The 14,531-nt window shown below is 42.2% G+C and overlaps 1 protein-coding gene across 1 annotated transcript; it reads left to right on the forward strand.

Annotated features, from left to right (window-relative positions):
• The first annotated feature begins 11,765 nt into the window (after nucleotides 1–11,765).
• LOC147462677 (uncharacterized) lies at nucleotides 11,766–14,018 on the forward strand. The gene is made up of 4 exons (XM_086494404.1): nucleotides 11,766–11,861; nucleotides 11,909–12,235; nucleotides 13,226–13,405; nucleotides 13,518–14,018. Exons 1-4 carry the CDS (start codon nucleotides 11,766–11,768, stop codon nucleotides 14,016–14,018), a joined length of 1,104 nt encoding a protein of 367 aa, XP_086350530.1.
• The last annotated feature ends 513 nt before the right edge of the window (nucleotides 14,019–14,531 follow it).

A 14,531-nucleotide genomic window follows, 5' to 3' on the forward strand; every position in this document is an offset into this window, starting at 1 on the left:
CTTTATTGTGAGTTGGTTGTAACCCGAAAATCCATCTAAGAAGCTGTAAGCCTCTTTGCCTGCTACCCTTTCTATTACATGACCAGTAATGGGTAGGGGATAGTTGTCTCGAATTGTAGCAGCGTTTACTTTCTTGAGATTGACACACACTCTCAACTTTCCATTTTTCTTCGCGACCACCACAATTGGTGAAACCCAATCGGTGTGCTCAATTTTGTAAATAAACTCTGCCTCCTTAAGTTTATCTATCTCTTCCTTGATCTTTTTAGCAAATATTTCATTGTAAGTATAGGGACGTTGTCTGCTGGGTTTCGCGTCATTCTTAAGGGGTATCGTGTGTTGATAGATACTAGGATCCACCCCCTTAAGATCTTTGTACGACCACGCAAACACATCTATATATTGTTTAAGAGTAGCTACCAAAAGCTTTTCCTCTTCATCAATAAGATCCGTGGAAATATATGCAGGTTTTGGATCTTCTCCTGGCTCCGCTAGATCTATTCGTTTGTCTTTTTCCGGACCGTCGTACGATGTACCCGGTTCTTTCAATTCCCTCATAGATTGTTGCACTATGATTTTCCTATCTTGTATGGTATATTTCTTATAATGGGATGGTGCATCTATCTTGTCATAACTCGTGTCCTCATTTGTTACAAAGTCGGTCGTCCATATGTCTCTAAGGGTTCGCTTGAGCTTGTTGTACTCTGTTTTGGTCATTCCGGACCCTGTTTTTCTTTCCTTTTGTGACTTAGTCATCTGCTTTTCGTGTCTGTTCTTCTTGTTGTTTCCCATGGTTTAGTTTTGGTAAACCCGCTAGTGACCTCGTCTTGACATAATCCTCAGCTTTGACAAGCTTTAGATATCCCATTCTGTCATTCACAAGAGGCATCGGATTATGCTTATTTGCCCTTGATTTTTTGGCTCTCTTGGATTTATACCGCTCCTGTCGACTAGGTTTTTGGTTATGAAACTCGTAAAACCTATCCTCTCTCATCCTGTATTTTCCGTTCGTCTCTGGTGCGCTTGATCTTTCATCATCAGCCTCTATCAGTTGGTTTTCATTGTCCATTGATGGAAGGTCACAGCATAGTGAATTCGTGAATTCCTCTTCTGTTTGAATCCTATCGTTCACTACAGATACCTCATCAGTTATTCGTTTACACCCAGTCTCACGTGGAGGTTCCTCCTATTCCTCGTTCTCTGATCCCAACTCAAGGACAACGCTAGCCATTTGCAACGTCACTAGGTCGTATCCTTCTTCACGACAAAATTTCGTAGGTATGCATTCGTTAACACATACGTCTAAGGTTGACAATATTTGAGTCCACACGAATGGCTCAAATAAATGTTCCGGGAAATGTTCTGGGAAATATGCCTCGTCTTCGACGGATCTTTCCAGAACGCATTCCTCTCGGATTATCTCACCACAATCGTATGCTCCACACATCCAGGCATGCGCTTTTGTTTGCATCCACGCATGTATTTCTTTTTCATTTACATTGGTAGAATTAAATTCTTGCGCTGGTGTTTTCGCAACGTCTCTATAGCTGTGATCCTTCATGTTGATTTTCGTTATTAGTTCTTCGTGCCTTACGTAGATTTGATCGTAACCCCAATCCTGTATCATTTTGAGTTGACGCATGAATGGTCGTCCCAAAATAATGTCAAAGTTGTTCGTTTTTCCGAAATCCACCACGGCAAAGGTGTGCTCATAGTTAATTCCACACGGAGTTACAATTATTCGGTCCAGGATCCCCAACCGCCTCTCTACATACCCAGCTGCAAGTTGCAGTTTCATTCTAGTTTTCCTGAGAGGTGGACGGCCCCACTTCTCCCAGATTTGCTTTGTAGCAATCGCCACTCCAGCTCTACTGTCTAGGATAGCTATTGTTGTTATATCCTGATACTCAAGAGGTAATGTTGTGTTACCCTCCTCTCCTTCGCAGTAATCTCCGACCTTGTTTATGGGCACTGGTTGGGCTTTGGGTTGACTTCCCCGTTTGTTTTCTTCTCTCAGAGGGTTTGTCGAAAGAGGAATCTTTACTCCCTTGTGCTCCATATGTTTTGCCATATCTTCTCACAAATGTGGTTTGACTCTCAAGAGTTCAGACAGCGTGATGGTGCATGTTATAGGTGTCAATAGCATCTCTTGAAGACTGTTTGAGTCAACCATATTTGGAATAGTTCTCATCTGGGATGGAACTAACCTTATCTCCGATTGTGCCTCATGTTCACCTATAAATGAAGGCAGGGTTTTCAAGGATTGGGCTTTGCTTTGCACCAAAATTTCCATTCCCGCATCCCCATACAACGATTGTATATCGGCTGGAAAAAATCTGTTATCCATGTTAATTTTAGGAATTGGAGTAGATTGTAACGTCGTGCTTCCATTCTTTCTGTTTCTAATGGTTTCCCATAAGTGTTGTGGCCATTGTTCTTCAATCTCTGGAATTTGCATCATCGTCATTGACTTAGCATCATCAATTGTGTTTGGCACAACTCGATGATCCAGTGGCAATACTGTTTTAGGCTTGGGTTCGTTTAATCGTTTTGGTTCATTGATTTTTAGTTTTTATCGCTCTTTGTGAATCAATACTTCTTGTTATGGGGTTCTAGCTATCTCAGGTTCCATCATCGCCTGGGCTATCTCAATGACGTGTTTACACATTTCCAAATGCTTCGTTTTCACTTCTGGTTGAGGGTAAGTCAACCATCTCTACTCTAAGGTTTGGTTTGTTTTTAGCCTTGCTTCGTATGCTTGTAATAGAGCATCTAACAGCTCTAGCACTTTGTCAACCAAGACTGATCCTCCTAAGGACGCTTTCCTCGGTTTGTTGATGGCCTCAATTGTCTTACTCTCTCTCTCTCTCTTGTTTGAGTTGTTCCCTTGTTTCATGAAACTCGTTTTGCATGGAAATTTGCGTTTTCAACCTTCTCGTTTTCATTCTGTCTCGTTTTGCCTTCCAAGATTTTCGCTGAGTTCCAACGGATAAACTCTCATTTTTTGTTGGTATGGGCAACTCGACCTTTTCCTCCAAAGTTTCGTTTTTTCCTAAGTCCTTGGTTTGGGCTCTGGTTATCGCGTTGATTCGGATCATGGGATCGGTTTCTAATCCGCTGCTAGCACTTGTTATCACCCCCACAATATTCATAGTCGCTTTTCCCTTGTTGTCCGGATTCTTCAGGAAATCTGGTAATATGTGATTAACGCCACATCCATCGCAAAACCCAAAAATTTTCACTCTTTCGCCCTTGAAAGGATAGTTACGCTCCCAATGATCCGTACTTCAACAGCTATAGCACTGTCCAATTGTTGGTTGATTTTGAGGAGGTGGTCCCATAGGTTGTCCTGCTCTATTGGGATATCCTCTTGGTTTGTAATTTTGGTTCACAATGAACATTAATGTTCTCTCGTCTACTAAATATTGATCTCTTGAAGGTTGTGCTATATACGTTGGTGGTGCTATACCCTTACTATTTTCCCATGGTTGCTATGCTTTGTCTGCGTATATTTGTGATTCGGGTTCAGTTGCATACGGCTCATTTGGTTCCTCGTAATAAGACACTTGAAGTGTACTATTCGTTCCTGGTGATTCTTCACAAGGTTGAGCGTATCTAATCATGGCCCTATTTTCATGTGGTAATGGAGATTGTTGACCCAACACAGGTTGAGGTCTGTCTACTCCCGCTACCAAATTCATATTTGGTCCAACTTGATACCTTGGAGGAGGTGGTTGGGATGGTTCTGTTGGAGGTCCATACGGTCTTTCCATCATAAAATTTTTGTTATAAAAACACTCTTCAGTGCTATGATTCGTCCATTTCTGCTCTATGGCACACCATTTCAGTACTCGTCCACTCACAACTGGAGCTTTAGGCTGTTGTGTGCACCATGGCATCGGATGATCCCCCCCGCATGCGTCACACTTCCTCGTCTGAGACTGTCTCATCACCGAATTTGATCTCACATGTTGTTGCATTCTCTTTGTTACCTCCTCTATCAATTGATCAGCTGTCGGCATCAAGGATGCCTGAGCATCTTTCTTGGTAGAGGGTTCGCTCTTAATCGATGAAGAGCCATTGGCTATTGAATCAGTATCCTCGGACACTTCCCCATATGCTTTGTAGTTGTCGACAAGATATAATGCTTCCCTGGTAACCTGCTGAAATGTGCTACAGGCCTTCAAGTGAAAGTCCTTTTTCAAGGTTTCATTCTTAAGTCCTTCAACAAAGAGCACACACAATCTCTCGTCCTGTGGTAATTCTCTTCTCGGGCATCTCTCAATGTATTGCTTGAATCTCAAGGTCGCTTCCTTCACTTTTTCATTCTCCCTTTGTTTAAAAGCATATATCTGCGATACAGTATTATGCTTTATACCTCGTTTTGAGAGTTCTTCTGTGAACTCACGCAATACATGTTCAATATTCGGAAAAATTTCAGGGTTTAAAGGTTGAAACCATGTTAAGGCCGTCCCTTCCAAGGTTAGCCCGAATTGAGTATGGAAATCAGTGATATGTTCCGCTCTTAAGACTTGTTTGAAAAGAGATACATGGGCATATGGATCCCCCGAGCCGCTATACTTCTTTGGCATGCACTTCGCTACTTGGGATGGTCTGATCCGTCTATGGTCTGCGGTCACTCTCATGGCTCCCATGTCCCGACTTAATCGTTCTCATACATCAGGGAGGTCGTAGGTTGCTCTCGTTGGCTCACCCGCCCCAAATCTACTACTAGGAGGCAAATGTGATGGGATGGCTGCAAATGTCGGACCTACAGCCGTATGTGTAGAGATAGGAACCGTACTACTTTGATTCATAGCCCTCGATTCGCTGGAATGTAAAGTTTCCATGGGGATTGGCATCGAATAATGAGGTCGACTGAAAGAATCAGCTACATGAGTCCTCCCTCCGCCTGTGGTTAACGGTTCTGGCACAACAGCTGTAGGTGCTATTCTAAGAGGGCTTGGAGTTTCATAGTAATGGTGAAGTGGTCCCCCAAAGTACGTATAACCCTCCAATTCTTTTTTGTCGATTGCTGCATATCGTCTTCCATACTTGTCATATGCGGCAATTTTCATTTCCGCTCCCTCGGTGTAGGTGAAGACATAAAGTCTTTTCCGCTCAGTCATCTCCCCAACGTAGGGATCCTCACATCTATAATAGAGATCTTGCTCTCCATTATTATACTTGTATAACCCCAGGTAGACATTATCCGTGTTGATTCGCATAGAATCGTTTTCTCCACTTAATTTCATATTCGGTAAGCTCATTGTTGGAGCCCTTTCCTCATGTTCCTCGTCTATTTTGGCTTTTGTGCCCATCAATCCCCACTTGTCTACAATGTTAGGATTTAGGACTACCAAATACATGATACCCTCGTCATCTAGGTACCTGTCTCCGCTATAGCTTACAGGCACTATGTCCCTGAACTCGCTTGGTCTATCTTCTATTTTCACACAGTAGCGGTCCATACCGTCTTTGTATATCTTGGCACCTTGCTTGTTGTCATATTGATACTTGATCAACAACAGCTTTAGCGTGGCCGAGGGGTCTGATGGTTCTGCTGCCATGTTTTCTCTCTCGTTTAGTTTTATTTGCCCCAATTTTTCTATGAAGCACTCAGAAGATCTCTCTGAAGAAGTATCGGAAATGACTTCTTCAAGGATCGGTTCCAATGGGCGTACTATCCCTTGGTTTACACTCTCCTCCGTTGACGCGACACTCGTTTGATCCGCTAAATTTAGGTGTCTGGTGTTGATTTGTTTTCCCGATCTCAAAAACATGAAGAAAGTGGGATTTACTGACCGAATCCAAACCTCTTACCTGGAGATGGAAAAATCTTTCAATTCCGGCGACTGCATGGGCTGTTACTTAATCGGTCTCTGCAAATGAATACACTGGATAGCTATGAGATCACTGTATCATTCCAACTGTTAGCACATTCAACAGTTCAAAATGATCTTAACACAATTTTGCTTGCAGATTATTGACAATATGTCCAATTTGAGTTTTGAAAACTCTTGGTATCCTGTGTAACCTAGGTTTATGATCACGTCAAAAATGAGCTAGATCTGGGCCATAGGTACATCGATCGCGATCGTACTTCTGGGTCCAAATAAGTTGAAACTTTACCAGCTTGTTCACTAGGCTATTTTAAGACTACTTGCGAGACACTTTTGTATTTGGACTCAAAAAAGTCAAGTTTTTATCATTTCTTGGTTGGAAGTGCCTATTTCTCCCATATTTATCAGTTTGACTGGATTTTGATGTTTGATTTGGGATTTGAAGGATACCATGGGTTGTTCTGTGTACATGCTATTCCTCTGTATGGTTCCTTCCCAATTTTGATGTGTTTTGGTCAACTCAAAGTCAATTTCTAAACCAGTTTAGCAATTTTTGACTTGGATCTGTATTCAGGTGGTTTGATAGGTATCTTGAGGTTTCTGGCTCTAGGTCCTTTAGAATTTTATGTTTGTAGACACCCGGGGATTCCACAGATGAAATCTGGTCAAAATTTGGCACTTAGGTACACCGATCGCGATCGTACTTCTGAGTCCAAATCAGACCAAATTTGGCATGCTCGTAGACACTTATGTTTCAAGGCTATGCCCCAAGTCTTTTTGCATTTGGATCACCAAAAGTCAAGATTTTGTAGTTTCTGGGTTTGTCAGGCTAGTTTTACCCAAGTGGCCTGATTCCCTTGATTTTTGATGTTTTTGGGTGTGGTTGCTTTAGAAAAACTTGTTTAGAATCTTATCAGAAAGGCACATGTCAAATCTTTTTCACTTCTGAGACTGAGGTACACCGATTGCGATTGTAGTACCAGAGCCAAATCTGATGAAATTTTGTCTGCTCCCTCTGACAAGTGTTTCCTAGTGTTTTGTGCTACCACTCTATTGTTTGAATCAATGTTAGCCCTATTTGGTCAGATTTTCAGAATTTCAGAGTCTTATGGATTTTTTGGCCAAGGTTATGGTTTTCTGGTTCTTCAACTCTAACTTTTACCCCAATCTGATTGGAATGTGAATTGCTTATCCTACTCCTAAGTACAAAACTGAAAAAAACATAAGAATTTGAATCAAACACAATAAACACGACGGATTTCGGGTGAGATTTTAGTACTCAATCGAATTAGAGAAATTGAAGAGCAAAAATGCTTAAACACGTTCACTCACAGCTCCCTAAATCTCCTAAGAGAGGATCTGGCCGGTCCATTGGCTCTAGATTCCCCTAGGCCCTAAACTCTTGTCTAGTAGTCTAGCTGAGGTGTAAAATGGATTTGTGGATTGATCTTTTTTAAGGAGTCTAACTGCGCACTCGGTCACTCATCACCTAAGATGTATTCCCCGGCAGCGGCGCCAATGTTTGCGGGTCGCCGCGACGGACGTCCATAGCATAGCTCTCAAGCATCAACATAAAATTATCGATACAGGGGAAGCGACTCGGATGAGGCATGGAAACTCACTAGGGTGTCAATCCTAATGAAGTGAGCTCGAAGAGATGCAACTACTAACTCTACAAGCAAATCAATCGCACTTAAGCCAAGTAATCTGCCTATGTCCTTCTACACAGCTCTACAGTCATCACGCCCGTTCACCATGCAGATCATATCGGAATCGCACGAAACTTGAAGGGAAGCTACAGGGGACTATCAAGAACATATCCTATCACTGTCACAGCATTCTGGAGAGGTACAACGATCGCGATCGTTCGTCCCACAGTACGCAAAAACAGTAAACGAATGATCCTAAAGGGTCGTTTTTAGGTCCCTAAAGCCTCTCCTAGGGTCAAAACAATATAAAATACGCATATAAACACTCAAAACAACGATTTAAGGCCTAAACGGACGCGTTTGAAGCCTTCACCGAATCTTGAATGCTTACACTTGAATGAAAGAGCAGAGTAAGAGAAACACAATGCAAGAAACAAAACTGGATTTGGATTATCGTAGCTGCAATGGCAAAGATTACAAGTTTGAACAAGAAGGAGATCTCATTCGTACACTGTCTTCTCAGTTTTTCCTCCAAAAAAGATTATCCCAAACTTACAGAAAATGACCTTTATAGATTAGGTCTTTGCAAAAATGGCTTGTTTGGTCGTAAGCCCCTAATCTTAAAACTGGCTCTCTAATATACAATTGCTCCCAAAAGAATAATCATACATCCTTGACAATTTCCCGGCTTAGAGATGCTTCTTTACAAAATAATTTTACAATGGTTTCTCAGGAAATTATGGTCCTTCTGGCCACGGCTGCCTGTTGCCTCTTCCGCCAAACAGAAAGTTATGATGTCCGAAGATGGAATGCTTTGCAGATCTTCGACGCGCAGGGTAGGTATAGACATGTGGCAAAAACTGGGATCAGTGGGTACGCATGTCAAGCTTGAGCTATGGAGCATGCCAATCTTTTCGGATTGCCATTAGGACCTCAGACGAGCAAGTTATGGCCTGAGGAATATTTGCCAGGGGTCGGGTATGTGCTCATTGGTAGGATGAACGATATCTTTTGGGAGTCTTTAGATTATTTGTGGTAATATATTTGGATGATATCTTGATATTTTCCAAGGATCAAGAAGAACATGAGCACCATGTATGATTAGTGCTTGAAAAGCTTCGTGCATCAGGGTTATATGCAAAGTTGGAGAAGTGCTCTTTTCATCAATCCGGGGTGGAATTTCTTGGTTATGTAATTTCTGAAAAGGAAATCTCCATGGATCCAAAGGAGGTTCAAACCATCCTTGATTGGGAGACACCCACCTCGGTAAGAGATGTTCAATGTTTCCTCTGATTTGCAAACTTTTATCATATCTTTATATAGGGATACTCCAAGGTCGTTACATCACTCACAAGGTTGACATGCCATAATAAGTTTGTATGGGACTTAGAGGGCGCGAAAGAATTTCAGACTCTCAAGCAAGCTTTCATGACCGCACCCATTTTAATTCACGCAAATTCTACAAAGCCTTTCATCCTAGAAACAGACACTTCAGATTTTTCCCTTGGTGCTATTATATCCCAAGTAGGAGAGGATGGTCAAGTACATCCAGTGGATTTTCATTCCTGCAAGTTCTCACCTGCGGAAATCAATTATGAAATCCATGACAAAGAGCTCTTAGCAATCATTGACTCCTTCGACACTTGGTGTCACCTGCTTGAAGGAGCTCCAGATAAGATCACTGTCTATACAGATCACAAGAATTTGAAATACTTCATGACATCCCGCGTCTTGAATCGTCGCCAAGCCAGGTGGACTGGTATCCTATCAAGGTTTGATTTTCGTATCTCTTATAAACCTGGCCGTCAACAAGCTAAGCCAGATGCCTTATCAAGAAGATCCTACCTTGCACCTAGAGAAGGCGACGGAGCATTTGATCAACAAGAGTCTGTGATTTTGAAATCTGAGCAGCTTAAGCTAAACGCCACCATGAGCCAAGCTCCTGAAGATTCTACTTTTCTTTCTAAGGTGAAGACGCAAATTGCCAAAGACCCACTTGCTCAGAATATTAGACAACAACTACAAGGTCAAGAGGTTAATGAGGACTTTCAAGAAATTGATGGACTAATTTACTATAAGGGTCTTCTCTATATTCCGCCAACACCACCACGCTTGGAGTTACTTCAACAACGGAATGATCTTCCATCAGCAGGGCATTTTGGGGTTAATAAGACAATTGAGCTTCTCTCCATTGACTTTTGGTGGCCTCAAATGTGGAAGCTTGTCAAGGATGTAGGCACTTGTGAAACTTGCAATAGATCAGAGGCCCCTCGTCATCGTCCTCATGGGTTACTCCATCCCTTTCCCATTCCAACCAAACCATGGTCATCCATCTGCATGGATTTCATTGTAGAGCTACCCTTGTCACAAGGATTTGACTCCATTTTAGTAGTCATGGATCGGTTTACAAAAATGGCACACTTCATTCCAACCGCTAAAACCATCACCAGCAAAGGTACGGCCAAACTCTTTCTACAACATATCTATCGTTATCATGGATTATCGGATGACATAGTTTCTAATCGAGGCTCACAATTCATCTCTAGCTTTTGGAAAAGCTTATTCAAGCTACTCGGAGTACAAATCAACCTCTCCTCAGCAAATCACCCACAAACTGATGGACAAACCAAGAGAGTAAATCAAGTTTTGAAATAGTATCTCTGTTGTACTATCAACTATCACCAGGATAATTGGGTCGAGCTCCTATGGCTACCAGAATTCTCCTATAATAACAGTTTTCATGCCTCCACCCGTCACACTCCGTTCTTTGCTAATTATGGTCAACATCCCAAACACGATATCCACAGGCACTATCAAGTCAAGAATCCAGATGTTGTTATTCATCTTACACAACATTTATTTGCAATTCACAAAGAACTTACAATTCATATCAAAGAAGCTCAATCCAAGTATAAGGAAAGTGCATATCTCCATCACATGGAGCATTCAAAATACAAAGTAGGGGATGAAGGGTGGCTTCTCCCATGTGATTTGCGTTCATCTCATCCCTGTTAAAAGCTTGATTATCGAAGGCTTGGCCCGTTTAAAATTATCTGTCAAGTCAATCTAGTCACCTATCGATGATTGCCCTCATCCATAAAAATCCATCCGATCTTTCATGTCTCAGTCCTAGAACCTTGTCACACATCTAAGATCCCAAGGAGAGTCCTACAACCACCTCCTCCAGTTAAGATTCAAGGACATGAAAAATATGAGGTCGAGAAAGTCCTAGATTCTTGAGTTTTGTGTGGCAGGTTACAGTACTTGATGCATTGTAAAGGCTATGATGTTAGTGAACGAACCTGGGAACCAGCAGATAATCCACAACATGCATCTCTCAAAGTCCAAGAGCTCCATCAACAACCCATGGAAGCCTAACTCAGGGAACACCACAGCTCCTCGTGGAACTCATCGCTAAAGTAGAGGATAATTTCATGGATGCTTGAGAGTTAGTCGTTGCCTACATCATTGCCTACATCATCACTAGAAGGATCTAAAAGAATCTAGAAGAATCTAGAAGATTCTAAAAGTTTCTAGAAATGTGGAGAAAATTCCGAAAGAATCTAGAAGTTTCTAGAAAGCTCTAGAAAGTTGAAGAAGGATCTAGAAGGTTCTAGAAGAACTAGAAGGATCAAGAAGTTTCTAGAAGCTTGGAGAAGATTTCGAAAGAATCTAGAAGTTTCTGGAAAGCTCTAGAAAGTTGAAGAAGGATGGAGAAGGTTCTAGAAGATTCTAACCTCCTCAAGAAGAACCTAGAAAGTCCTAAACTCCTCAAGCACTAGTATAAATAGGGGTCTTGGGCCACAAGACCCTTAGTCTTGCCAACGCCATTTGTGACGCTCCTATGAGGAAATCCCTCTTCTAGTTCTTGTCTTATGTTCCAAGTCTTGTCCTTGCAATCAAGACTTGTGTTGTAGTCAAGTCATGTAATCCAAGTCTTGTATCTAGCTCTCTTAATAAAGTATTAATTCTTTTAATCAAGATTAAGATTATCATCAAGTCCCAAGTTCTTGTACATTGTGAGCAGCTCCACTTGATCTCTTCTAGCTCCATATGCGCACATAACACCTTCCAAGACTCAATGAATAGGGTGTTTGGTCCCTATTTGGGAAGATTCATTAGGGTCTTCATGGATGACATAGGGTGTTATAGCTCAAGGGCAGATCATTTTTCGAAGCTACGACTATGTTTTCAAAGGCTGGATGAAGAAGGAGGTCAGTTAAACCCTAAGAAGTGCAAGCTAGCACAACCTCAAGATCAATTGCTAGGCCATATGGTGTCACAAAATGGAATTGAGGTAGATCCGGAAAAGTTCAAGGCGCTAGTCTTGATGGAGCCTCCCTCCAGTGCGCAAGGTTTCGCCTCCTTTGTACATAAGCTAAAGTACTTGTCGCGTTTTTTTGGATGTTGTCATAGTATGTGTATCCTCTCCAAAAGAGGGATCAACAGGTGCATGGATTTGAATTGGATGAAGATGCTCAAGAAGCTTTTGACAGGGTGAAGGAAATTTTGTGTCAGCTGCCAACTATGTGCCCTCCAAGCCAAGAGGACGATTTATATGTGGCAATGATGGTAGGTATTGTGGCTATTGGGGTGGTGTTACTGCAGAAGGTAGGAAGAAGCTATAAGCCTATCTACTTTGAAAGCACGGTGGTAAGTCCTGTAGAGGTGGCTTACACTGAAGCAGAGCAGTGGGTCATGGCATTGGTTTTTGCTTGCAGGAAGTTCAAAGTGCACCTCATTGTACGTAAGTTCTATGTGTTGACGGCTAACAATCTATTACCGGAGATAGTGCTACACTTGAAGCCAGGGAAGCGGATCATGAAGTGGGTGATAGAGTTCTAGAAATTTGAGTTCGATTTCAAGATTGACCATACAAGCCGGTCCCATTTGGTGGGCATTTTGGTTAGCAAAGCCGTGGATTTGCCAATTTATCCAAGAGTGGTACAAGATGAAGCCAAAGAGGATCCCGACTTGATGGGAGCTATTACCATGTGGTTTGATGGTGCATATAGGAGGATGATAAAGAAAGCTGGTAGAGCTGTGGTGATACATGATCCACACGGCAAAGTAATCTTCTCAAAAGACTATGATTTGGAGGATGTTCATACCAACAATGAAGCAGAATATCTCGCCCTCCATCTAGGTTTGAAACAATGCGTCGAGTTTGGCATTTCCAAGTTGGTGGTCAAAGGTGATGCATTATTGGTCATCAAGCAGTTGCTAAGCCAATGGCAGGTAAAGTGTGATTCCTTAAAACATTGGTTCTTTGCCATAAAAAAAGTTGTTGAATTTTTTTAGAGAGATCCAGTTCAAGCATGTGAAGAGAGAGCACAACCAAGAGACATACCAGCTAGCAAGCAATAAGGTGCAGGTACATGTCGCGGGTATACATGTGGCCCCGGCCACATATAGAGGTAGGGAGTCATTGAAGGAGGTGGAAGATTTTTGAATTACCTGGCAGTATCCTCAAGGTTTGTCTAAACTGCAAAAGAGAAGGATGGTTCAGAAAGCACGCAAATTTACACTAGTAGGTGAAGACCTAATGACCTGCGACAGAGACGGGGTGTTGAGGAGAGTATTCTACAAAGAAGAGATTAACTTGGTGCTGGAGCAATGTCATGAGGAGAGTGGACACCAGGGGAAGTTCAAGTAATGTTTTGAGTGTTGAGAGCGGGCTTCAGTAGAGTGAAGGATGTGCACTATTAGTGCAAGACCTCCCATGAATGCCAGAATATAGGAGAGAGGCGTTTGGTAGTTGATTCACAAGGAGACATTATTGCTCAGAATACTTTTGAGAAGTGGGATTTGGATGCCATTGGTCCACTCCCTAAGTCTACAAGTGACAAGAAGTATGTTGTGGTTGCCATTGACTACCTCACCAAGTGGGTCGAGGCCAAAGCCGTGAAGGAGGTAAATGCATAGGTTGTGGCCCACTTTGTTTTTTATAACACTTGTTGCCGTTTTGGAGTGTTGTCGGTACTCATTTATGACAGGGTAAGGGTTTGGAAGCAAGTTTATGCAGGCATTGGTGAAAGAACTAAAGATTCAACATCGGTTTTCCTCGCCTTATCACCCCCAATGCAATGGTCTTTTAGAGAGTGCCAATGGACAAATAATCAAGATGCTGACGAAGTATGTATATAAGCAGGAGACAAAATTGGAGATCAATCTAGAGAAGTGTCTATGGGCCTATAGGACGTCCTACAAAGTAGCAACCAACTTTACTCCATTTGAGTTGGTTTATGGTAAGGAGGCAGTGCTGTCAGTGCATGCACAATTGGGTGCTTTGAAAGGTATATGGTGCATCAATTCCACTCCACAAGCTATCTTACAAGATAGGATTGTCGTCCTTGAGGAATTGCAGATGGATAGAGAGGCAGCAACGGACTACTACATGAGGGAGCGGGAAAGGAGAATGGCCAAAGTGAATGAGAGTATGCTAGAAAAAAACATAGAAGAAGGGGACCTAGTAATGAAGTATGAGAGTCCTCCTGATTTCAGGCACTCTGCTTTGTTAACTTGACATTTTTGGCAATGCAAGACATAAGCTTGAATAAAGCCATGTAAAACTGGCTAGTCAAGCTGTCGTCGTACAAGAGCATAAGTATTTCTGATATCCGGGTGCCCTCCACTTGGACTATCATGACATTCATAAAGAATCTGGTGCCAAATGTCTGTGTCCATCCATACACAAACTCTCCCCTTATGGAGTAGGTACCCATTGTTGATGGTGAAATGCTTCCATCGCTGTAGTTCATCACTTGATAGAGGAGAACTATGTGTGGAGGTTAACGTTACACTACCATCATTGGAGTGAGAACGATCCCTCATTTGTACATGGCTCCACACTTTGGAATAGGCTTCATCGTGCTCATATTTGCCCTTTAGAGAATCAAAAAATTCACAACGAAGTTACATGAACAAGAGAGAATTGATCTCCGGCATACGACTTAGAGAGTCAGCCATCACATTGTATCGTCCTTTACAATATCGGAGCTTGTCATCATATTCCTAAAGAATCTCGGTCCACCCGGAT

Source organism: Adiantum capillus-veneris, chromosome 2 (assembly GCF_014529385.1).
Source record: "Adiantum capillus-veneris isolate H3 chromosome 2, ASM1452938v2, whole genome shotgun sequence".
NCBI lineage: Eukaryota > Viridiplantae > Streptophyta > Polypodiopsida > Polypodiales > Pteridaceae > Adiantum > Adiantum capillus-veneris.

What these genes read in the sequence shown, in the direction of transcription:
- LOC147462677 (XM_086494404.1), top strand. Translation starts at nt 11,766, where the DNA reads ATGGTGTCACAAAATGGAATTGAGGTAGATCCGGAAAAGTTCAAGGCG. An exon ending in CGCAAGGTTTCGCCTCCTTT is followed by an intron (nt 11,862 to 11,908) that starts GTACATAAGCTA and finishes ATGTTGTCATAG; the next exon opens with TATGTGTATCCTCTCCAAAA. An exon ending in AGTTCAAAGTGCACCTCATT is followed by an intron (nt 12,236 to 13,225) that starts GTACGTAAGTTC and finishes CATGAATGCCAG; the next exon opens with AATATAGGAGAGAGGCGTTT.